Source organism: Castanea sativa, chromosome 1 (genome assembly GCF_040712315.1).
Source record: "Castanea sativa cultivar Marrone di Chiusa Pesio chromosome 1, ASM4071231v1".
Taxonomy (NCBI): Eukaryota; Viridiplantae; Streptophyta; class Magnoliopsida; order Fagales; family Fagaceae; genus Castanea; species Castanea sativa.
In genome coordinates, this window is record NC_134013.1 from 67079422 (window position 1) to 67104914 (window position 25493).

Here is a 25493-nt window from a genome sequence, read left to right on the forward strand (position 1 = left end):
ATGCTTTCTTACAATGATATAAATATGCAAAATTAAGCTATTATCAATGCACATCAGAACATTTCCCCCTCCAAATCCTTAAATTTGGAGGAACTAAAAATGAGGGGTTTGGAGTGGTTGCTTACCTCTCCAAATCTTCTCAAATCCCATCCCCCCACCCTTTAAAAATTCAAATGAGGTCAATTAAAAATCCTCATCCCTGTCCCTCTCCTGCCCTCCACTTTGAAGTGGATAATTATCTTGACAATAATCTATCTAGGCTTGCCTTAGCGGTAATGAAAAGTCTTTTCAACTACAAAGGATCAAACTCACAGTAGCCCTCTCAAGAGCACACTCTAAACATAGATAATTTTATTGCTAATATTTTCAAAAAGTATGAAGTTCTACTCTTACTTATTGTTCCAAGTAATAACCATCGTTGTTCTCTTACTTAACCTAAGACTACTAGCATCAATTCAATAGATCGAGCTTTAGCCAAATCTACAACCATTAATCCACTAGTTACACATACCTACATTAGCCCCTATACTCTATTTGTATTTCATTTAAATATTTTTTCTTTCATTCTTTCTTACACATTCAGCCAATTCACTATCAACTTCCAAGACCCAAACAAACTGTCTACACCATTTGGATTGAGATGCGGCACTCGCTCTCTTTAATAGTGAGATAAGGAGTTTCTAAAGAATGAAAAGGCCCAAACGAATAGTCCATTAAGTGAGTTAGGGCCCGTTTGGTTTCCCCATCACTTAGTTTTCTTAACTCAGTTTTCAAAACTCATAACTCAAACTCAAAACCCATAACTCATAACTCAAAACCCACTATCACTCAAAAACTCCAAAATTTTTGTTTGTTAACAAAACTCAGTCATATATCTCAACTTTTAAGTCCACCTTTTTCAAAATGGTGGAGCCCACCGATTAGTCTTTTTCAACTGTCTTCTACCCTTACTTGCATGACTCTACATGAGGAACATGAAATTGACACCAAACCTAGTTTCATCACCACCACCAACAAACCCAGATTCCACTACAATCAACACCACCAATAGCCACACAAAAAATCCAAAATAATGCACAGGAAACTCACAACTAAATCCCACATTGCCAAAGAAGAATAAGAACAACACAGAGCAAAAAAAAAAAAAAACGAAGCCAAAAAATGGAGCTCCGACCCAAAACAATGAAACTACGATGTTTGCTGCTTATGCTACTACTACTGCTGTGGAGGCAAATGTAAAGTACAAGCTGATGTCACAGGCGAAGCTTCCGATCTTGAGGTCCACATGCATAGCAAACCCAAACAAAAAACATAGAAAACCCAAACTTCCGATCTGGGCTGAGCTTGAACTGATCTGGTGGTTGCTCATGCAATGACAACTAGTGTGGTGGTGGCGGCTTGTGGATGAGCAATGAAGGGTCAGTGAGAAGAGAGAGCTCTGGGTAAATGAAAAAAAAAATGAAGAAGGAGAAGAGACAGAGAAGAATGAGGAGAGAAACGTTACTTGATGAGACAAGTCATATGAGTGGGTCCCATTCTTTGCTTAATTTTACAAAAATGCCACTGAAACTCAATTCTCAAAAACTGAAAACACCCATTTGTTGTTTCCTGCTTCCATCACTCTAACTCAAATTTTTGAGTTTTGAGCGATGGAAACAAGAGTTGAAAACTAAGCCAAACAAGAATTTTTTTGTGGGACCCATGTGTTTTGAGAACTCAGTTATGAAAACTGAGTAATATGATCCAAAAACACCCTTATCCAAACAGGCCCTTAATGACTCTTCATTTCCATTTTTGACACCTCCACCCTTTACCTCCCCCTTGCGCACGTAGCCCAATATCTGAGTCAATTCATATTAGCCCATTAATCACCACAATTAAAAAGAATAAAATAGTCTCTTTCTTTTTCAATGTGGGATTAAACATTTTCACAAACTGCTTATCTTCCATACTAACTCTCACATCTTTACATTTATGTTGTAAAATTTATTCATTTTAATTAATTAATATTAAAATGCTCCAACACTGTCAATTACCAAATTTTACACATTTAACCAATTCAGTACAATCCATAAACTCTCTACATTTAACATCCCAGATTACACATTCAACTAATTAACATTGATATGATTTCCCCATTTAAACTAGATTTATGCATCAACCAAAATTACACATTCATCATAGATTTACGCATATTACAAACACAATACAACAAATTAGTTATCAAACACCAATAAAAAACAACAGAGCATCATGCCCATCATCAATTGCTCAAAATTTCACATGCATTTATCAAATTGATAGGCCAAAAATGTATTGACCCATTTGGTAAATTAATTATTTAATTATCCAAGTTAATTAATTAAATCAATTTAACATGCAATAGAGTGGTAGCACAAAAAAATCACCAACTAAGTTAAATGCAGCGGGAAATAAATTTGACACAGGTGATTTATTTATGAATGGGGAAAACCACCGAGACAAAACCCCACTGGGTGAATTTAAGGTCATTACCCCCGAGAATCCACTATTATTGAAACAAGCGGTTACAAGTAAAATGAATCTCAGTACATAATACCAACCTACAGTTGAACAGCCCAATACCCAATTGGACTTGTAATGTAGCGGCAATCTCTCCTTTCAATGCACGAATATTAGTATGTGACTAACCAATGATGCATGGATCCTAGTACATGACTAACACACCAATCTTGAGGAAGATGTTGGCTGCAAAGGTCTTCAATTCATCAACATGAAGATCAAGAAGCTCCTTGGTCACAAAACCCTTGGCGTAAAGACACAGTAGCTTCTACAGAGAGAATGATGAACTAGGGCAATTTCTGTCTCCGGTCACAATATGTGTGTAGGGATACAACAACCTTTTACAACACTAAGATGACCCTTAAAATAATCCTTATATATGCCTAGAGTTGTGAGAAAAGAAACCCTACACAAATACACTTGGATATGCGTGTAATTAAATCTGAAAAGTCTAATTTCGTAATTCTTGACAAATATAGCTTATCTCGAGCTGCTGTCGAGCTTCAACATTAATCCTTGATAGATATGATTCTGTCGAGACATCTGTCGAGCTTTAATGAACAACACTTTTTCACTTGTTTCTTGAACAGACTTGCATGACTTTTACACTTGACTTGAACAACATGTTTCTTGAAGTTTTAAACAATCCTAGATCTACCCAATTACAAGTAAAGTGTGTTTTGTTAAAGGATTAGACAATTACATCAATAATGTCCCTAACACAAATTACAAAGATTATGAACAAATTTGGGGTTAAACTAAAGGGAAAAAACAAAAGCAAAATCAACTTTCTTCAGACTCAAACTCTTCCTCTCTTCAACTCTTCCCTTTTTCTCTATCTTTATTTTTATTTCTCATGGCTAGATGACTTAAGAGTCAAAGCCTTCTAGTCTGAGCTGCCTTTGTGGAGACCATAGTTGACCAAGCTGCGAACACTATTAACTAGAGGGAGATGTGTCAATAACTCAATACATGTTCATAAATTAATTTTTGTCGAAAGCCTATTGAGGTTTATGTAGGACCTTTTAGGCAAATTTAACTCAATTTTAGCTTAAAAATTTATTTGTTGAGCGTTCTCAAAATGCCTCACAGTTGTAATTGAGGTCTTAGAAAAGTAGAACCTCAAGCACAAATGTAAATTGGTGCTATCAAATTATAGATCAGCAAGGGAGGCTAGCTTGTCTTTTTGCAGGATTTGCACTTACAATCCCTGCAGACTCCTCTGTCAAAACAGAGGAATGAGGGAGCTTTATGAAGCATTTTCAGGCTGAAAATTCTCAACAGAAACAGGGTATTTTGTTCAATTTATTTTCATACTTAGCATGATAACAACACTCCTTTGTGGGTTTAGTACACCTCAACAACCCAATGAAATGGCAAATCACACCATCACAAGAACCATGCTGGTACCAAAAACAATGAGCATGTTATATAATATTCCTAACTCCTGAGAAATTACATTTACACAATGACAGCGTCAAACAAATTTATCAGACCATAAAATATGGATATAATAACTATGACCATGCAGGTCACCGTATTACAAAGAAAATACATTAAAAAAAACACTCGTTGAGTGGTGCTTATGCTTGCCCTTTCTTTCCTGCCAAAAACAAGAAAGAGAAACAAAAGGTTGTCAAAAAGTTTTAAGCGGGGTTTGGTTTAATTTTAACCCTCAAGACCATCCAACAAAAGTCTTCCACACCCCCAGTCACCCTAGTTACAAGCCCTACTTCCACTTACAACACTAAGCCAAAGCAAAAACAACAGCATTAGAAGACATGCTCAAACCATTTTAAAGTACCCGTCAAACTAATATTGTTCAAGGGGAATGACAGGCATCTTCATTAGCTGCGCGGTACATGTCATCATCATCCTGAGGTATCATGCCTTCCTCTTAGGCCTCGTTTGGGAGGAGGGAATGGAATGGAAATGAATGAAAAGAATAATTTTAGAATATTCTTCCCTTCCCTTGTTTGGGAGTTTTAATGGAGGGAATGGAAAGTCCATTCCCTTGTTTAGGAGTTTAAGTGGGAGGGAATGGAATAGGTAGGAGGGAACGGAATAGGTAGGAGGGAACACTCATTCCTCTCTATTCCCTTAAAACCTCAAATTTTCATTCCCCTCAAAATTAGGAGGAATGGGATGGAATGGAATTAGATTTAATAAATTTTTTACTAAAACTCCTAAAATACCCCTATATATTCAACTCTTTATTTTAAAATAGGGGTCTAATAGTAATATTTTCATAAAATGATTTCATTCCATTCCCTCCATGTTACTCCCAAACAAGATTACTTACATTCCATTCATTTTCATTCCTTTTCGTTCCTTTATTTTAAAACATCCAATCAAGATTATTTAATTCCATTCCATACCATTCTTTTTCCATTCATTTCCCTTACTTAAATTCACTCCATTCCATTCATTTCCATTCCATTCCTTTCCATTCTCTTATGATCATTCCATTCCTTTCCATTCTCTTATGATCATTCCATTCCATTCCATTCCCTTATGAACTCCCAAACGAAGCCTTATTCTTCCCCAAAATAAGAAGAATGAGATCCATTGGAAAATCCCCTATCATCCTTCCCACTACCTAAGGATCTTCCCCACCCTTGTGGTGAATCCTTGCGTTCCTTGGCATTCTCACTATTATAAGGCGGCCCATGCTGGTGTTGAGGTGGTGAGGATGGCCAACTCCTTTCCATCATTGCCTGGTGAAAACTACGTGGCAGGCTGTGCTTACGACTACGGTTGCGCTCACGGTTCAAACCTTTATTATGGTTACCCCAAGCAGGCCCCTTGGGGCTTCGGCTGAAACCTCTATCTTGTCTATAGTTATTACCATGGTCAAACTTGTCCTAAACAATAAAAAATCACACATTACTTCTCAAAATACTCTTTTTTAGGTGCAAACTACACATTATCATGGCTCTTGTTTTTTTCTTTGATAACTCAGACATTAATTCCTATAATTTGAAGTCCAGCACACACAAAAATAGTATATACAATAAACAAGTGTTTGAAATAAGTCTTGATTGTTTTAGTGATAACAAGAGAGACGGTTTGAAATGACAGGCGGAAGCATGTCTTGAACGGCAGACAATGAGGAGGATGGATGCTTTACAGAAGACGGACTCGTTAGAGGTGGATGGACTCAACGCAGACGGTTGCCACAGCCACGTGGCACCTACGTGGCCTAAGTAGTCTCCAATGAACCTAATATGAAAATGTCTTGCATTCTACGTTCAACCGTAATTAAAGGAATCCCTACAAGGAAAGGATCCCACAAAATACGAGCATTAATAAGGATCTTCCCTACAAAGAAATACCTTCTCCACCAAGAAATTAAGATCGACTCTACACTACTAAAAATCTCAAAGCCCTCACAAATCAAGGTACACATAGGGATGGAAATGGGGTAGGGTGGGGCTGAAGGATGGGATCTTTGTCCCCGCCCTACATGGTATTGTCTTGCCTCATCCCCACCTCGCTCCACATAACGGGGAAAACTTTCTCAACCCATCCTCGGCCCTTAGGGCCCTGCGAAGCCCTACCCCACCCCGTAAAACTCTACTTTTTGTTAATTTTCCCTACAACTAGTACAATTTTTTTAATGAAACCTATTTCATTAATAAAAATATACTTGAAAATACAACTAAATTTATCCCATCAAATCAAATCAATTTTTAGAAAAAAAAATTGAATAATATATCCAAGTGTTTAACAAGACAATCACAAAGAAAAAAAAAATCTCATAGTATAACACATAACAAAATAAAGGCAGAGAACTACATTAGGTAGAATAAAATAAGCTAATATTGATATGTTTGTTTAAATAGTAGGGTTTTAGGGTATGAATAATTTACAATTATAACTCTTAGCAACGCGGGGCGAGGACAAGGAGAGGAGGGGCGGGGCGGGTCTAAAAAGTCTAAACCCATCCCCGCCCTGCCCCGTGATGCGGGGCTAAAATCTTTCCCCATCCCTACCCCACAACCTTTGCGGGGTGGGGAAAATCCACACGGGGCGAAGCGGGGAGGGGGAAAATTTTCCATCCCTAGGTACGCATAACAATACCCTAGCTCTAGCACTCTGGAGTGATAGAAAATTCTTTTTCCTAACTTAGTCTTCAGAGGGTCTTTGGCCGGTACCACAAAAGTACTCTCTATAAGATTTTCTCTTTATTTGTGTCATGCAGGTTATCAAGGGCATGTGAGGATCATTCAGCTTACTGACAATTTTTAGCATCATCCATTGGCACCGTCTATGAGAATACACGATAGCCATATTGCCACTTTCCAGAAAAAATATTTGTATGGTACTCACACATTCAATGGCAACAACAAACAATCAGGAGAGTGAACCATGCGCTGCTGCCCTCGAAAGATAGGTGCATACTTTAGCAGTAGCTGTAAAATGCCTTACAAAGCAAAACCATGACCTAGAAGAACAATTACGCCAAAAGGATGTCGAGCCACAAAATCAAGAAGAAGAGCAAGAGGGTGACAGCCTTCAGCACACAAACGGTAGGCAAATTAGAAAGGGACCAGAAGGCAGCAGCGCCTTGAGCAGGCCATTCGTCACAGATACTACACCACTACACATGGTCACAGAGATACAAATGATGAAGGAAGGATGAACTTCATGATGAACGCTCTCAGGGGATGGTTGTCAAACAACCTCGAGGAGTTGGTCCACCGAACGAACGGCCCTTTACTGCACCCGTCACTTCATTCCCCCTCCCACCGAAGTTTCGTATGCCGCAGGTAGAAGCCTATGATAGGTTCAAAGATCCTTTGGACCACCTGGAGTCATTCAAAACTCTCATGCATTTACAAGGTGTTGTGGACGAGATCATGTGCCGAGCCTTCCCGACTACACTAAAGGGGCCCGCAAGGATATGGTTCAACCTGTTGACACCCAACTCCATCAATACCTTCAAGGAGCTAAGTGTGCAGTTCACATCGCACTTTATTGGGGGGCACAAGTATAAAAAGTCCACTGCATGCCTGATGAGCATCAAGCAACGGGAGGACGAGACACTGAAGTCTTACATAACCTATTTCAACAAAGAAGCCTTTTCGATAGACGAAGCTGATGACAAGATACTTGTTGCTGTAGCTGCTTAAGCAGGCCATCCGTCACAGATACTGCACCACCACACATGGTCACGGAGATAAAGATGATGAAGGAAGGATGAACTTCATGATGAACGCTCTCAGGGGACAGGTGTTAAACGATCTCGAGGAGTTGGTCCGCTGAACGAACTGCCCTTTACTGCACCCATCACTTCATTCCCCCTCCTACCAAAGTTTTGTATGCCATAGGTAGAAGCCTATGACAGGTTCAAGGATCCTTTGGACCACCTGGAGTCATTCAAAACCCTCATGCATTTACAAGGTGTTGCAAACGAGATCATGTGCCAAGCCTTCCAGACTACACTGAAGGGGCCTGCAAGGATATGGTTCAACCTGTTGACACCCAACTCCATCAGTACCTTTAAGGAGCTAAGTGCGCAGCTCGCATCGCACTTTATCGGGGGGCACAGGTATAAAAAGTCCACTGCATGCCTGATGAGCATCAAGCAATGGGAGGACGAGACACTGAGGTCTTACATAACCCACTTCAACAAAGAAGCCCTTTCGATAGACGAAGCTGATGACAAGATACTTGTTGCTGCGTTCACCAACGGATTGCGGAAGGGGAAGTTTTTGTTCTCTCTATACAAAAATGAACCGAAGACCATGTCAGATGTGCTTTACCGAGCCACTAAGTACATAAACGCGAAAGATGGACTAATGGCTCGAGACGAGAAGCCTAAGAAAAGGGACAGATAGGAAGACACACAACAAGATAGAGGGCGGAAGACCTCTAGAACGGGAGACCGACGGGAGGATAGCCGTTCCAAGCCACTCTTTGAAAGGTTTTCAAACTTTACCCCGTGGACTGCCCCAATCAATCAGGTCTTGATGTAGATTAAGGATGATACATTTGCCTTGCTAACATGGCCAGGTAAGTTAAAAGGGGATCCAAGCAAGAGGTCTAGAGACAAGTTTTGCCATTTTCATTGCAATCATGGTCGCGACACATCTGAATGCTATGACTTGAAGCAAAAAATTAAGGCCTTTATCAGACAGGAAAAACTGCAAAGGTTTGTTAGCAAAGAAAGGACGAACCCATCATAGGAGCAGGCAGGTAGAAGGGAAGGCAAGTGCCCCAGGCCACTTAGGAGACATAAGAATGATTGTAAGGGGAACCACGACATCTAGCTCGTCTAGGAAAGCCCACAAAACCTACCATAGGATGGTTCAGAACGTCCAATTAACAAGTTTCGTTCCAAAGATGGCACGGGTTAACAACCCATAGTTGGGTTCTTAAAGGAAGATGCTTGACAACTCTACCACCTCCATGATGATGCACTTGTTGTTAGCATACGGATAAGGGATTACAACACTTACCAGGTCCTGGTTGATAATGGGAGCTCTGCTAACATTCTTTATTACCCGGTGTTCCAACAGATAAGGATTGAGAGAGAATAGCTAGTTCCCATCAACACACCGCTTGTCAGGTTTGGAGGAATGAAAGTATACCCCCCTCGGTGTGGTTACATTACTCGTGACGGTCGATGATTAACCTCAGCCGATTACAAAGGATGTCACATTCCTTGTTGTGGATTGTTCGTCCGCTTACAACGCCATACTGGGCCGTCCTACCCTTAATTCATGGAAGGCCGTGACTTCAACCTATCACTTGATGATCAAATTCTGGACGGAATAAGGAGTAGGAGAGGTGCGTGGAGACCAAGTGGCAACGCGCAAATGCTACATAGTGATGTTAGAGATGGACAACCAATTACAGACTATGAGCATAGAAGAGCAACGGATTGTTGCAGAGCCCATTAAGGGGTTAGAAGAGATACTTCTCGATGACTTTAGACCTGAGCAGATGACACCCTCGCCAGCCCTCTCATTCGCCAAGCAATCATGACATTCTTGAGGGAGAACCAAGATGTCTTTGCCTGGAGTCACGAGGACATGCCCGAGATCAACCCTTCGATCAAAGTTCACAGGTTGAATGTGTCACCGACCTTTCCCTCTATCTGTCAAAAGAAGGGGGTGTTTTCTTAGGAGCGAGACAAGGCTATAGCAGAAGAAGTTCGAAAATTGCAGGATGCAGAATTCATCAGGGAGGTGTACTACCCCGACTGGCTAGCCAACGTCGTAATGGTGAAGAAAGCCAATAGAAAGTGGAGGATGTGTGTGGATTTCACGGACTTAAACAAGGCGTGCCCAAAGGACAGCTACCCACTCCCACAAGTTGATGTCCTAGTAGACTCAACAGCAAGGCACTAGTTGCTAAGCTTCATGGACACTTTTTCTGATTACAACCAAATCAAGCTGGATGAAGCTGATTAGGAGAAGACCTCATTCGTCACTAGCCAAGGCCTCTTTTATTACAAAGTGATGCCATTCGGTCCCAAGAACATGGGCACAACATACCAGAGGCTCATGAACAAAATGTTTGCACGTCAAATTGAGAGAAATGTCCAGGTCTATGTAGACAACATGTTAGTTAAAATTCTACGGGAAGATGACCATTTGGATGACCTCAAGGAGACCTTTGATACCCTCCGCTCTTATAACATGAAGCTCAATCCAAGCAAATGTGCCTTTGGGGTAACGGCTAGAAAATTCCTAGGGTTCATGGTGTCTCAAAGGGGCATTAAAGTCAACCCCGACAAGATCTAAGTCATAATAGAGATGGCACCACCTAGGAACACAAAGGAGGTGCTAAGCCTCAACGGCAAGATAGCAGCACTGAATAAGTTCGTATCAAGGGCAACGAATAAATGCTTACCTTTCGTCCGCACATTGACAAAGTCCTTTGAGTGGACAGACGAATGTCAGCGAGCATTCAAAGACCTGAAAGCATACCTCTCTTTCCCACCATTGCTAAGTCCTTCCAAGCCAAGAGAGGAGCTGCTTCTCTACCTGGCCGTCTCCCCAGCTGTGGTCAATGTAGCCTTGGTTAGAGAAGAAGACAAGGTACAGAAGCCCGTGTGCTACACTAGCCAAGCACTTCGAGGTATAGAAGAAAGGTACCCCCCGATGGAGAAGCTAGCCTTCGCCTTAGTAACCGCAGCTCACAAACTCAAACCATACTTCCAAGCCCACTCTATAGTTGTTCTGACAAACAGACCCATGCAGAGAGCAATGAGTAATCCTGAAGCTACTGGATGGATGGCACTATGGGCGATCGAGTTAAGCAAATTTAACATACAATATCGTCCACGCATTGCCATGAAGGGACAAGTAGTTGCTAACTTCATCTCGGAGTTCACTAATATGGAAGGCCAAGGGGCAGAAGAGCATCCTTAATGGACTATCCACACAGACGAGTCATCCAACAGGTAGGCTAAGGGAGTAGGTATAGTACTCTACTCTCCAGAAGGAGACGAGATCAAGTGCATGGTTCGTCTCAGGTTCCTTACGACCAACAATGAGGCAGAGTACGAAGCTTTAGTGGTAGGTCTGGACCTCGCCAAAGCATCAGGGGTAGCAAATATGGTTGTTTATTGCGATTCTCAGGTGGTCACAAGTCAGGTGAACGGTGACTACGAATGCAAAAGTGAATGGATGAAGAAATACCTAGAACAAGTGAAGAGATGGACGGTCAATCTTCAAGCCAAGTTCATTCAAATCCTAAGGGAAGAGAACGAGCAAGCTGACTGTCTTGCCAAGGCCGCATCAGTAGAACACATGCTGATCCCTAGTGAGATACTTTCTTTTGTTCAACTTTCGCCTTTGATAAAAGGCGTCGATGTGCAGTAAATAGTCTCGAACAGTAACTGGACCACACCAATAGTTTCATACCTAAACCGTACACTACCTGATGGTAAGGAGGCCGCAAGAAAGCTAAAGGTTCATGCAGCACGATTCGTCTTGATAAAGGACATTTTGAACAAAAGAGGCTTCTCCAGACTGTACCTTAGACGGATCTAATTTTCAAGGATGACCATAAGCGATGGTGATACCAAGAGAGACGGTCTAAATAGCCGAACAACCAAAGAAATGACAGACAGAAGCATGTTTTGAATGGAAGACAGTGAGGAGGATGGATGCTTTATAGAAGACGGACTCGTCAAAGGTGGACGGACTCAACGCAGATGGTTGCCACAGCCACGTGGCGCCTATATGGCCTAAGTAGTTTCTAAGGAACCTAATATGGAAATGTCTTGCATTCTACATTCAACCGTAATTAGAGGAATCTCTACAAGGAAAGGATCCTACGAAATACGAGCATTAATGAGGATTTTCCCTACAAGGAAATATCCACTCCATCAAGAAATTAAGGTTGACTCTACCCTACTATAAAAACCCCCAAAACCCTCACAAATCAAGGTATGCATAACAATACCCTAGCTCTGGCACTCTAAAGTGATAGAAAATTCTCTTTTCTAGCTTAGCCTTTGGACGGTCTTTGGCTAATACCACACCGGTACTCTCTATAAGGTTCTCTCTTTATTTGTGTCATGCAGATTATCAAGGGCACATGAGGATCATTCAACTTACTGACGATTTTCAACATCATCAATATATATATATATATATATATAGAGAGAGAGAGAGAGAGAGAGAGAGAGAGAGAGAGAAACAAGCTTTTGAAATTAAAAGACCTAATTGAATAGGTTTTACTCCCCTCTAAAAAGCTGTGGCCACAATGACAAAGAAAAGAGGAAAACACTTCCACTGTGCAATATGAAATCCAAAAATGCAAATAAAAAAATTCAAGCGAAATTCCAAATTATGCATATTATACAAGTAAATATTAACAAATACAAAACCATGCAAAGAAATTGGTGGGCTGAAATAATAATTGTACCATGGTACAATGAGAGGGCTTCATTCTCTAGAGGCACCAAACCTAATATATAAATTTAAATGCATCGATTAATGGTTAAAAAAATAATAAACAGAAGCTCCATTACCTCTCATGTGGCTCATCATCATATCCACGACCTCTTCCACCATAACCCGGATCGTTATGTCCACCTCGTGTTGGGTCCCAAATAATATTATCAACAATATTAGCAATTCAAAATAACAATCACACACAAGAACACAAAATTTACATGGAAAACCCTTTCTTCTTGAAGGGAAAAACCACGGGACAAACTCTAAATAATTTCACTATTATCAAACCAATTACAATAATTCTTGTGTATGTCTCACGATTAAAGAAAATATCCCTCTTGTTTTTCTTTGCTCTCACAAATTAACTCTTTCAAAGGCGGCAATACTTTGCTCTCTCCTTTTTATTTCTTCTCCATGCATAGTTTTCTCTTGGCTATCTTCTTTTTCTCTAAGCGGCTCCCTCTTGACTGCTCTCTCTTTTCTCTTTTGCAACAATCCTTGTTGCTGCTCTCCTCCTTCTTGCGTTCCTCTCAAGCGAAAATCCTTTTTTTCTCTCTCTCTTGGTTTCACACTCTATTTTCCCTCTCCCCATAGGGAGGACTCTTGGGTCAAAGCTAAAGCCAAAGCTAAAGCCAAAGCCAAAGCCATCAAATTCTTTGTAGTATTGTCTATTTACAAGACTCTTTTGCTATTCCCTCTTGGACTAGGAATACATTACCTCTTTAACAAGGAATAAACTTCATTTCACACCAAAAAAATAGTCTTTCTTTCTATAACAAGAAAACCCAAATTAATTTTTCCTTCGTCAACTAGGAAACCTAATTGACTTTCCAAGTTACAATTGGAATTTGAGGCAATTTCCCAACAATCTCCACCTTGACTCAAATTCCATCAATTGTCCTCAACTGTCTTCTTTCCTCTTGGGATAGCTCCACCTTAATCAAGTAGTCCTATTTTCCTCTTGGAATAGCTCCACCATAATCAAAGCAATCCCTTCTCTTCCATCTTAATTCACACAAAGAGTTATCCACTAAATCAACTAAGCTCTAATACCACTGTTGGTCTTCTCTTTCACATCATTGTGCACAACTGATCTTGCTACAGTTAATCGAATCTCCTAATGCCTATCTATCAAAAAGGTTTCATTCTTTGTCCTTCATAGTATCAGGTTTCTTCCCCAACAGAGGCAAATGCAACTTCTTCCCATAGAGATAATCTTCAATCTGCATCCTCTTAATATCCAAAGTCTGTTTCATCAAACTTCTCAAATCCTGAAGCCTTGCCCCTTTCTCTGGTCATTGCTTCCACTCTAACCTAACTCTGATACCACTTGTTGGATCCCAAATAATATTATCAACAATATTAGCAATCCAAAATAACAATCACCCATAAGAACACAAAATTTACGTGGAAAACCCTTTCTTCTTAAAGGGAAAAACCACGGGACAAACTCCGAATAATTTCACTATTATCAAACCAATTACAATAATTATTGTGTATGTCTCACGGCTAAAGAAAAAATCTCTCTTATTTTTCTTTGCTCACACACACACACACACACACTAATTATCTCTTTCAAATGCGGCAACACTTTTCTCTCTCCTTTTTATTTTCTTCTCCATGCATAGCTCTCTCTTGGTTGTCTTCTATTTCTCTAAGTGGCTCCCTCTTGGTTGCCCTCTCTTTTCTCTTTTGCAGCAATCCTTGTTGTTGCTCTCCTCCTTCTTGCATTTCTCCCAAGCAAAAATCCTTTTTTTTTCTCTCTCCTGGAGTCACACTCTATTTTCCCTCTCCCCATAGGGAGGACTCTTGGGTCAAAGCTAAAACCAAAGCCATCAAATTCTTTGTAGCATTGTCTATTTATAAGACTTTTTTGTTATTCCCTCTTGGACTAGGAATACATTACACCTTTAACAAGGAATATACTTCCTTTCACACCAAGGAATAGTCTTTCCTTCTATAACAAGAAAACCCAAATTAATTTTTCCTTCTTCAACTAGGAAACCTAATTGACTTTCCAAGTCACAATTGGAATTTGAGGCAATTTCCCAACACCCCGACCCCCATCATGACCACCAAAACCAAAACTAGAACAAGAACCAGAACCCCATTGTCTAGACCTACCCATCATCCCACCACTACAAGAAGCCATATCACGAATTTCTGGAGGGACATGCTGATTTGCGCCTTCCAAAACTTTGATGAGATCTAAAGCATACTTGGCATCCTGGTCAGCAAAGAATGTGTAAGCCAAACCAGTGGCACCTGCCCTCCTTGTCCTTCCAATCTTATGAACATAATCCTCCACTCCAACAGGGAAATCATAGTTGATAACCACCCTGTGACAGATATTATGACTAATCCTTAACATGGTTTTTTACCTCTGGACACAATAATACAAGGAAAATGAGGATACAACCTTTTCTTTTCTGGTTTTTTATTAACTTAGAAGTTAAAAGCATCATAACATACTACAAATAGTCACTTCAACATACTACTATGAGTCGCACACACACCAAAATAATAAATAAATAAACTACAAATATGTAATTCTCCTACTCTCTAAGTAATCAATGTCATGCAAAATGAATGTATATTCTCACTTCAATTTCCAACATAGCCAAAGCAGATGCTAGATACAAACAATTTTTGGGATGTAAGATATTTTACTCTTTGACAAGCTTTATCCTTTTCAGTGCATTCATAATTAACCAAAATTTCATTCAACTACAATTAAAACTTCAACCACATAATGTGTTAAAAATTCTTAGGGGATGAAGGTTTATAAAAGACTTAAACCGATACCCCATTATATGCAGTAGTTATTGTTTCAGGATGTATCATTGCCCCAAATTTGGATCCTTGGAAAATAATGTACCATAGAATGCAGTACCAAAACCTAGATAATGTGACTATAAAATAGATAGTCCCCAACCTGATGTCTTTGATATCCAGCCCTCGAGCTGCAACGTCAATGGCTACAAGAACTGGAGATCTCCCGGTTTGGAACTGACTCAACACATGATCCCTCTCACCCTGTGATTTTTCTCCATGAATGGCAACTATGAAAGATTGTTAAGAGTGAAAAATCTCATTAACTTGCTTAATGATACACGGCTTCGATCCTTAAATACAATCAGAGACTAACTAACTTAACAAACATAACAGCACCTTAACAGAAAAAATAAAGCACACACGTGCACACTCAAGTGCATTACTAAAGCTATTTACAAGACTGACTAAACTACACACAATTTAAGCTATATACAATACAAAGACCAAAGCTACAAGACGTTTAACCATGAGTATTGATAGGCCAAGAATGTATTGACCTCTTGTGATAAATTAACCAATTAATTAGTCAAGTGAATTAATTAAGTTAATTAACATGCAATACACGTGGTAGCACAAACAAATCACCAACTAAGTTAAATGCATCAGAAAATAAAGTTAACACGGTGATTTGTTTACGAATGAGGAAAACCACTGAGGCAAAACCCCATCGGATGACTTTAAAGTCACTACTCCCGAGAATCCACTATTATCAAAACAAACTGTTACAAGTAATGGAATCCCAATACCTTATACCAATCTACAGTTGAACCGTTATCCCAATACACAATTGGACTTGTTCTGTAGTGATAATCTCTCATTTTCAATGCACGATTTTCAATGCGTGAACACACCAACTTGAGAATGATGTTGGCTGCAAAGTTCTTCAATTCATCAACATGATGAAGATCACAAAACTCTTTAGTTACAAAACCCTATAGCGTACAAACGCAACAGCATCATCAAGAGAAAGATGAACTAGGGCATATGTCTCCGGTCACAATATGCTTGATCAAAAACCTTTGCCTCACACTTGCGCAACCTTTGACGGCCCTTAAAATAATCCTTATATATGTTTAAGGTTGTGAGAAAAGAAAGCCAAAACAAGTATACACGGATATGTGTGAAATCAGATCTAAAAAAGTAATTTTTATAAATCTCGATATATAGGTTATCTATCGAGCAACTATCAAGCATCGGGATAAAGGTCCCTTTTAAATCTCGATAGATACTATCTGTCGAGTTAGCTGTCAAGTTTTAAAATATAGCACTTCTTCACATGTTTCAGATGGGAAAATACATGTTTGTATTGCATATAAAACATACGCAGTGGAAAATTAATGGATCTACTTTATTCACAATTGTTAACATGTACTATGAAAATTTCAGAATTCAATAACAAGAGAGCGTAACTTGGTGAGGTGAAAATCAAAACCAAAATCAAAAGTACTGGGGAACACTTTTAATCTTCATTCCAATTCCACTTTACGCTCAAGAAGTGTGGTCTCTTAATCAGTTTCCAAGGGAGAATGATAGAGTGTCTCACTCTCACATTCACACAATTTCACAATGATGTCTCTCTTTTTCATACATTAAAATTCTGTATATTTCTCTCCTTATAACTGATTATCTAATTGGGCTAACCTTTTGGGCCTTTCTAATTGGGCTTCAATATGTGGCTTGGAGTGGGACCAAAAGGGACTAATAAGACACTAGCTTCAATGGGTCTTGGGCTTTTCTGTCAACTCTTGACAAGTCCAAAGTTACCATTAACTAAATTTAATACCACTATATATATAGTTGCACTCTAGGTCTTATTTATAAATTATATCCCAAGACTTTATTATACATGCAACCCCTTCATAAAATATTCGTAATAATACAAAGTTATAAATGTAGACTGACACTTTGTAGATTACTACATCTTAATCCTTGAGTACCTGATTTAATCCTTTAAACTATTCATCATATATTTATGAAATTCAATTTCAAAAATATATACTTTTGTAACTATTTACTAAAGTAGTTAGACCTAACATTCTGAATAACAAACCCATTAAACTTATCTCAAGGGAATATTTTGTATCTCTGTTAAGAGACTATGAATTCCATCTTGAGAATATATGTTCCATCAACACTAAATATGGTTGTCCAACATACTGAGATTTTGATCGTGACTTTAGATCCCACTCTTGATATATCAAAGCAACCTACACTTCATGATCAGGTCCATTATTCTCTCAGGATTAAGAGTTCATGTAAATATAAGTCGTGAGATTTATTATTCAATTGACAATCGTTAAGAGAATAATAAATCTCACAGCGGTCCAATTCAATATGTCTTAACTCTTAAATCATATCAACATACCAACTAGAAGTCTTCACTTTCATGATCAAGAAAAATCATCTTAATTGATATGTTATTATCTTCACAAATGAAATGCCCAATTTCACCACCGACTATAAACTACAATTCTGAGTTTACAAAGAACTTGTGATTTATATCTTCTGTGATTTTTCACATAAATCACATACTATGCATCTCATGAACTATATGATAATGTCCAATATTCATGTTACTATTATTTTAGATTATAATAAAACAACTTTATTAATACCACATTAAGTCATACATAATATCATACATAATGTCATACATAGCATCATACAATAGGATTTAAGGGCACTAATCCTAACAGTTTCTTGGATGGATTTGCATGGCTTCAATACTTGGACTTGAACTCTCGTTCCTTGAAGTATTAAACACATCCTAGATCTACCCAATTACAAGTAAAGTGCATTTTGTCATAGGATTAGCCAATTCTAAATGACATATGTTCTTAACATGATTCACATATGTCCTAACAAGTATCTGCACTTCTATAATTCTGCTCTAACTCTTCTTGATGTGCTGAGTCTTCTTGTTGTTTCCTTGATCTCTGATACTCCCCCTCAAGATTCCCATCTTGACAATTAAGGTTGAAAATTGATTCAAGTTCAAGGCCTTTGTTAACAAGTCTGCCAATTGAGATTAACTCCTAATATTCATCAACCTTATAACTCCATCTTGCACCTTATCTCTCACAATGTGACAATCTATTTCAATATGCTTTGTACACTCATGGAACACAGGGTTAGACCTTATGTGAATTTCTGTCTCGCTGTCACTGAACAATAGAGCAGCCTTATCATGTTTTACACTCAAATCCTTTAGCAAGTAGAGAATCCATGTCACTTCACATACAGCCACAGCCATTGATCTATATTCAGCTTCAGCAGTGGATCTAGAGACAGTATGCTGCTTCTTAGACTTCCAAGAGATCAACGAGTCACCTAGGAATACATAAAAACCTATAATAGACCTTCTAGAATCAGGGCAAGTTGTCCAATCTGCATCTGCAAAGGCCTTTATATGCAGTGAAAAGTTTGATGGAAACAATAACCCTTGATCTGCAGTTCCTTTGATGTATTGAATGATTCTATATGCTGCTTTCAAATGAGGCTTTCTAGGCTTAGACATAATTGACTTAACCTATGCACAAAGTATGTAATATCTGGCCTAGTGATGGTTAAGAACAATAGTCTACCTATTAACCTTCTATACATCCCTAGCATCATGTAATAACTCACCATCATCCTTGCTCAACTTTAAATTGACTTCCATAGGAGTTCTAGCAAGTTTACATCCAAGCATCCCAACATTATGAACAATTTCAAGGGTATACTTTCTTTGACACAATGAGATACCCTTTTGTGATCTTGCAAGTTCCAAACCCAAGAAACCCTTCAAATTGCCTAGATCCTTTAACTTGAAATGCTTATCTAGATACAACTTGAGATCTTCCACATCTTTAGGATCGTTACTAGCAATGAGTATGTCATCAACATAAACAAGAAGTGCTATAAAAAGCTTACCATGCTACTTAAGGAACAAGGAGTAGTCTACTTTGGACTGTACAAAGCCATTCTGTAGTAAAATGGTTGAAAATTTTGAAAACTACTACCTTGAATCTTGCTTAAGTCCATATAATGACTTATGCAACTTGCAAACAATTTCCCCCTTGCTACCCATCTCCCCCTTGTTGTGCAAACCTGAAGGAAGAGGCATGTACACTTCTTCATGGACATCACCATTAAAAAATGCATTGTTGACATCTAATTATTGAAGAACCCAACCTTGCATAGCAGCTAAAGCCAAGAAAAGCTTAATTGTGACCATTTTAGCCACTAGAGAGAATGTTTTAGTATAGTCCAACCCTTCTTGCTGAGTATACCCTTTGGCCACAAGACAAGCCTTCTACCTCTCTATACTGCCATCAGCTTTGTACTTGATTTGAAATACCCACTTACATCCAACAGCCTTTTTGTTGGGTGGCAAAGGAATGATAGATCAAGTATGATTTTGTTTTAAAACCTCAATTTTTGTTGCCACAACAGCTTCCCAATTAGGATCACCAACATCTTGATGGTAAAATTGAGGTTCTTTAAGAGCAAAAATGCTATTGCAAAAATGAGAATAGCTAGGTGATAACTTGTGAGAAGAAGCAAAGTTAGCAATAGGATACCTAGTTGAAATTGTGTTGCATTTATAGAATTGAAGATATGGAGGTGGTTTGGACACTCTGGTAGACATTCTAAGTGAGGGAGCAAAAGAAGGAGTGGGCAGGGAGGGAGGGATTGGATCAGGATGCAAGGTAGGATCATCAACTATATCATTAGGTAAGTAAACAGATAGTTCTTCTGGAAGACTAGAAAAATGATCTTCAAGGATATGAGATGCAAGATCATCAACTTGATCAAAGGAAGGATCATCAACAAGAGGAATAGACTTAGAATGTTGAATAGGATATCTACAGGTATAGGCGGAGCATTGGGAGTGTAAATCTGAGACAAAGGATCAGAAGGAGAAAGGAATGTTGAGGAAGAAATAGATTGAAAAGGAAAGATGGACTCATGAAAAGTAACATCCCTCGAGATAAAAATCCTTTTAGAATTTAAATCAAGCAGTTTATACCCCTTAACAGCAAAGGGATAACTCAAGAAAACACATTTGATGGCTCTAGGATCAAATTTAGGCTTGTTATGAGCCAATGTAGAAGCAAAACACAAACAGTCAAAAACTTTAAGAGAACTATAATCAAGGACTTTGCCATAAAGCAATTCAAAGGGCGTTTTGTCATGAAGAAGAGGGGATGGAAGTTTATTGATAAGGTGCACTGTTGTGAGAATGCAGTCACCACAATAGGCAATATGATCATTGGATTGAATTCTTAAAGCTCTTGCAACACACAAAATATGTTAATGTTTCCTCTCCACAACAGAATTTTGTTGAGGAGTGGCAACACAACTATGTTGGTGTATAATTCCATGAGTCTTGAAGAAATTAGTCATTTGAAATTCAACACCATTATCAATTCTAAAACTTTTAATGGATTTATTAAATTGAGTTTTGATCATAGTATAAAAGGACTATAAATTGGACCTAGTATCAGACTTGGATTTCATGAGATAAACCCAAGTTGATCTAGTATAGTCATCAACAATAGTGAGGAAGTATTTGTGTCCATCAACAATAGGTACTATATAGGGAACCCAAATATCACAGTGTACAATATCAAAAGGTGAATCAGACATGTGATTTGGAAAAGGGAAAGGTAGTCTTTTGTGTTTTGCAAGTGGACAAATCTCATGATCTTTATTAAAAGTACAAACATTATCAAGAAGTACAATCTTTAAGGAAGAGAGTTTAGCATCAGAGGGATAGCCTAATCTAAGATGCCATATAGAAGAAGGTACAGCAGTGTTATTGATTACATGAGATTGAGGTTTGTTGAGAATAGACTTGAAAACGGAGTTGAAGATGGATTGAAAGGATGTTCCAGGAACCTTGGAGTTGATTGGAATGGTATAAGCATTTAAGGGGCTATGTTGCAACAAATACAACCTATCATGAATTTCACCCACACCAATCGTCCTCCAGCAAATAAGGTCTTGTATAAAACAAAATTTTGACAAGAAAATAAGGCAACAAGAATAAGATTTTGTGAGTTGACTAAATGACAAAAAGTTAAAAGAAAATGAAGGAACACAGAGAACATTAGTAAGAGTTAAAGTGGCTAAAAGAGAAATGGAACCTATGTGAGTTACCATTATTGCTTCACCATTAGGAAGTTCAACAATACAACTAATAGCAAGGAAGTTAGTAAGCAATTGAACAGAATGTACAATGTGATCAGTTGCCCTAGTGTTAATAACCGAAGTATCTCCATTGAAGGTTGTCCTATTTACTACATGGGCAGAAAAGATTGAATCCCTCAAATCAAGATCTAGAAAAGAAGATATACCTGACATTTTGAGAGCATTGTTAGACTTGGAAGCACTTATAGAAGATGATGAGTGAGAATTTGAATGAGGCTTGATCACACTGCTAGTCATATGAACTTCCTTGGTTCCCATGTTAAGTTGAGTAGCAACTTGCATCTGATTGCCCAATATGGCCAAAAATTGCTAACATTGTTCTTAAGTGAAAGGGAACTGGGTGGCATCGTTGGATGATTGTCCTTTCTCTGTAGTGTCATCTTAAATGCCTACTTGATTCACCATTGAAATCTTTCCTTTATGCTTGAATCTAGGTGAGAAGCCATGAAACTTGAAACACTTCTCCATGGTATGACCAAGTTTCCCATAGTGAGTGCAAATAGGCCTATCCTTGCCCCTTGAATTTTTTCCTCCAGAGAAACCAAAATTGGAATTAATAACAGTGGAATTGGAACCTTTCACGGCAAGAGCTGTGGACTCAATGTGAACATTAGAATTTCCCACATTCCTCTACCTTTCTTCTTGAATCAACAAGGAATAGACTTTGTTGATGGATGGAAGTGGATCCATTAACAAAATCTGTCCTTTGATTTGAGAATAAGAATCATTGAGTCCCATCAAGAACTACATCACTAAATCTTAAAAACACAAGAGCTGTTCAGACCCCAAATTATAAGATTACGACTTGGTTGATTTTACTCTAACTTAAACTAAGTGCGGAAAAGAGTAAATACGAGTGAATAAACAATAAAGCTACTCTAAGCCATATTCATCATATCACAATAGTAAAAGAAAAGCTAAAAGAGTAGGGAAGAAAAATGCAAACACAAGACAACACGCCGATGTATTGTCAAAAAGGAAACTGAAGAACTCGGTGAAAAACCTCTCTGCTGCTCTCCAAGCAGTAAATCGATCCACTAGACAATAAGTTGGGATACACGAATAGCAAGAGACCCTCCAAGCCTAATCTACCTAGTGCACCTAAGACCTCAAAGCTCCTACTCCAGCAAGGCTTCTCGGAACCATGTCTTGTCTAGCTTTCCAAATCCCATAATGTGCCCGATTGCATCCGCCAAAGCTTGGCTTCTTCCAATACTTCCCATTAACACCAAAACCATACTAGACACTCAAATTGGGTGTGGTAAGTGTTTGGGCTATCAACCTCTTAAGGATATTGATATGGAGAGGTAGGAATATGAGAAAAACCACAAAGGATTGTGTAGATGATTGTAGGTATAACAATCTCTATCTCTCAAGTGTGTTTGCTAGGGTTTTCTCTCTGAAAAGCACTCCTTACAATATGTGGGTATATATAGTGTGGGAGAAGACATGGTGGAGCAGATAGGCCAAAATAACAAAACATTATGTTTCACAGATATCTCACAGGAAGGTCTTACCCACGAGATAGTATCGAAAACTAGTTGTCACCAAATTGTCATGACTCTTCACATTCCAGTTATGTGCTCTTCACGTGGCTTACTTCGCGGGAAGTTTACTCGCAAGATACTCACGAAAACCACTCCTTCTTCAATGCAAGCTTGAGTCTTCACACTCTCTCTCACTCACAACCCATACAATGAAATCTCACATAAAATACAGGATAAACATGATTGAACAAAATTACAATCAAATTTGGCACGGAATTAAAACCAACACAAAATAGTTGTAAATAACAACTTTACAAGAACAAGTTGGAGTAGGCCTAAAATTCTTGAGTTGATCCCAATACACCTTTAATTGAGTGAAATAGGTAGTAATTGAAGAATCACCTTGATTTATTGATGCAATGTCCTTTTGCAATTAAAAAACCCTAGGTCCATTTCCTTGAGAATGCGTATCCCTAAGATCATTCCAAATTTCTAATGCTATGTCTCTATAAGTGATACAAATTCTGATCTAAGGTGAAACTGCCTTTATCAACCAAGAACCAACCATATTATCACAATGAATCCAAGCATCAACTGCTGCTGGAGTTTTTATCAATAGAGAAGAAAGAGTAATAGTGCCATTAACAAAACCAAACTTGTTCTTTGCAATCAAAGCCTTCTTCATAGATTGAGCCCAAGCGTGGTAATTTTCACCAATCAAGATCTCAAACACAAGCATAGCTCCAGGACTTTTAGCATGGTGAAGGAACAAAGGATTTGAGATGTATTCTACCAATGCTGGATCTTGCTCAGATGAAGTAGAAGAAGAATTTGACGCAAAAGCCATTGAAGTAGCTTCAAGCTTTCAAGAACAAAACCTTAGAAATTTGGGAGAATTTTGAGCAATCTATGGCTTTGATACCATATGAAAGATTGTTAAGAGTGAAAAATCTCATTAACTTGCTTAATGATACACGGCTTTGATCCTTATATACAATCAGAGACTAACTAACTAACTTAACAAACATAACAACTCCTTAATAGAAAAAATAAAGCACACACGTGCACACTTATGTGCATTACTAAAGCTATTTACAAGACTGACTAAACTACACACAATTTAAGCTATATACAATACAAAGACCAAAACTACAAGTCGTTTAACGATGAGTATTTACACTTCTATAATTCTGCTCTGACTCTTCTTGCTGTTGCCTTGATCTCTGATAGCAGCAGCACCAAATTGGTGAGTAAAGTTGCGGGCAAGTTGATCACACATCTTCTTGTTTGAACAAAAGATAATTATGTTTGATTCCAATTCCTGAGATCATAATATCTGCTCCAATCGTCTATGTTTCTCCATGGATGACAACACTTCAATATGCTGCAAGATGCCAATATAGAAATATCAAATAATACCATCATTAATATCCATGTCATGTATAAGAAACAACAAACATATTATAAGAAACTCGCTCAATATTTAAAATATGGATAGAAGTACATGAACAATTTCACTTTATAAACAGAAAAGATATATAATAATATATTTTTACAAATGTAATTGGAGAAATAAGTAATCTACCGTGCAAGAAATTCTTGATGACTTTCCGAACTTCACCGCTTCATCTTGTATTTGTGTTGCCAAGTCCCTTGTTGGTGACAATACCAGCACAATAGGACCTAATTGAGCGTCATTACGGGTGTGCTTCAAATGAATAAATCCTGGAATCAAGTAACCCAAGGTTTTCCCCGAACTAGTTTTGGCAATGGCCACTATGTCTCTGTTGGAAATTTAGACCTCGGTTGATAAAATTAACAATTTTTAAACTCAAATTGTTAATTAGATTTATTATAAATAAATCTTGTTAAAACAAACAAACATCAATATCATGTCAAAATCATGCATTGCGGAAAAGTAAATAAGACAAGATATGATGACCCAAGAAAACCAATGAAACAAACTAGTTTCACAGCAAAAAAACCTGGAGGGAAACCTTCCCAAAAAGCAATCCATTATAATAAAGAGAAGTTTCAAATCTAGTACAAAACATTTATCCCTAGACTCTGCAATCCTCATAGATGAACTTATAGCAAAAACCTTCTACTGCTTCAGAACCTCTGAACTCTTAAATATATGAATGCCCCCATTTTGCACAAATCTCAATACGTGAATAACCAATGATGCACAGATTCCAGTATGTGACTAACTCCAACAACTTGAAGAAGATGTTGTTGGCTGCAAAGTTCTTCATTTCATCAACAATGAAGATCAAGAAGTACTTGGTTACAAAACCCTAAAGTGCAAAAGACGCGGTAACTTCTTACAAAGAGAATAAGGCATTTGATCACTTTTTCATATGTTCTCTATGTGCATACATACTGTGATGGCCTTTAAAATAAGCCACCTTTAAAATAAGCCTTATATATGTCTAGGGTTGTGAGAAAAGAAACCCTACACAAATATTTCAACATGGGCCAAAAATCATATCTAGAAATTCTGATTTCGTAGATC

The 25493-nt window shown here is 38.2% G+C and overlaps 1 protein-coding gene across 1 annotated transcript; it reads left to right on the plus strand.

Annotated features, from left to right (window-relative positions):
• The first annotated feature begins 7934 nt into the window (after nt 1-7934).
• LOC142632609 (uncharacterized) lies at nt 7935-8384 on the plus strand. Its single transcript, XM_075806984.1, has one exon. The coding sequence runs from the start codon at nt 7935-7937 to the stop codon at nt 8382-8384; it is 450 nt and encodes a 149-aa protein (XP_075663099.1).
• Nucleotides 8385-25493: the final 17109 nt, after the last annotated feature.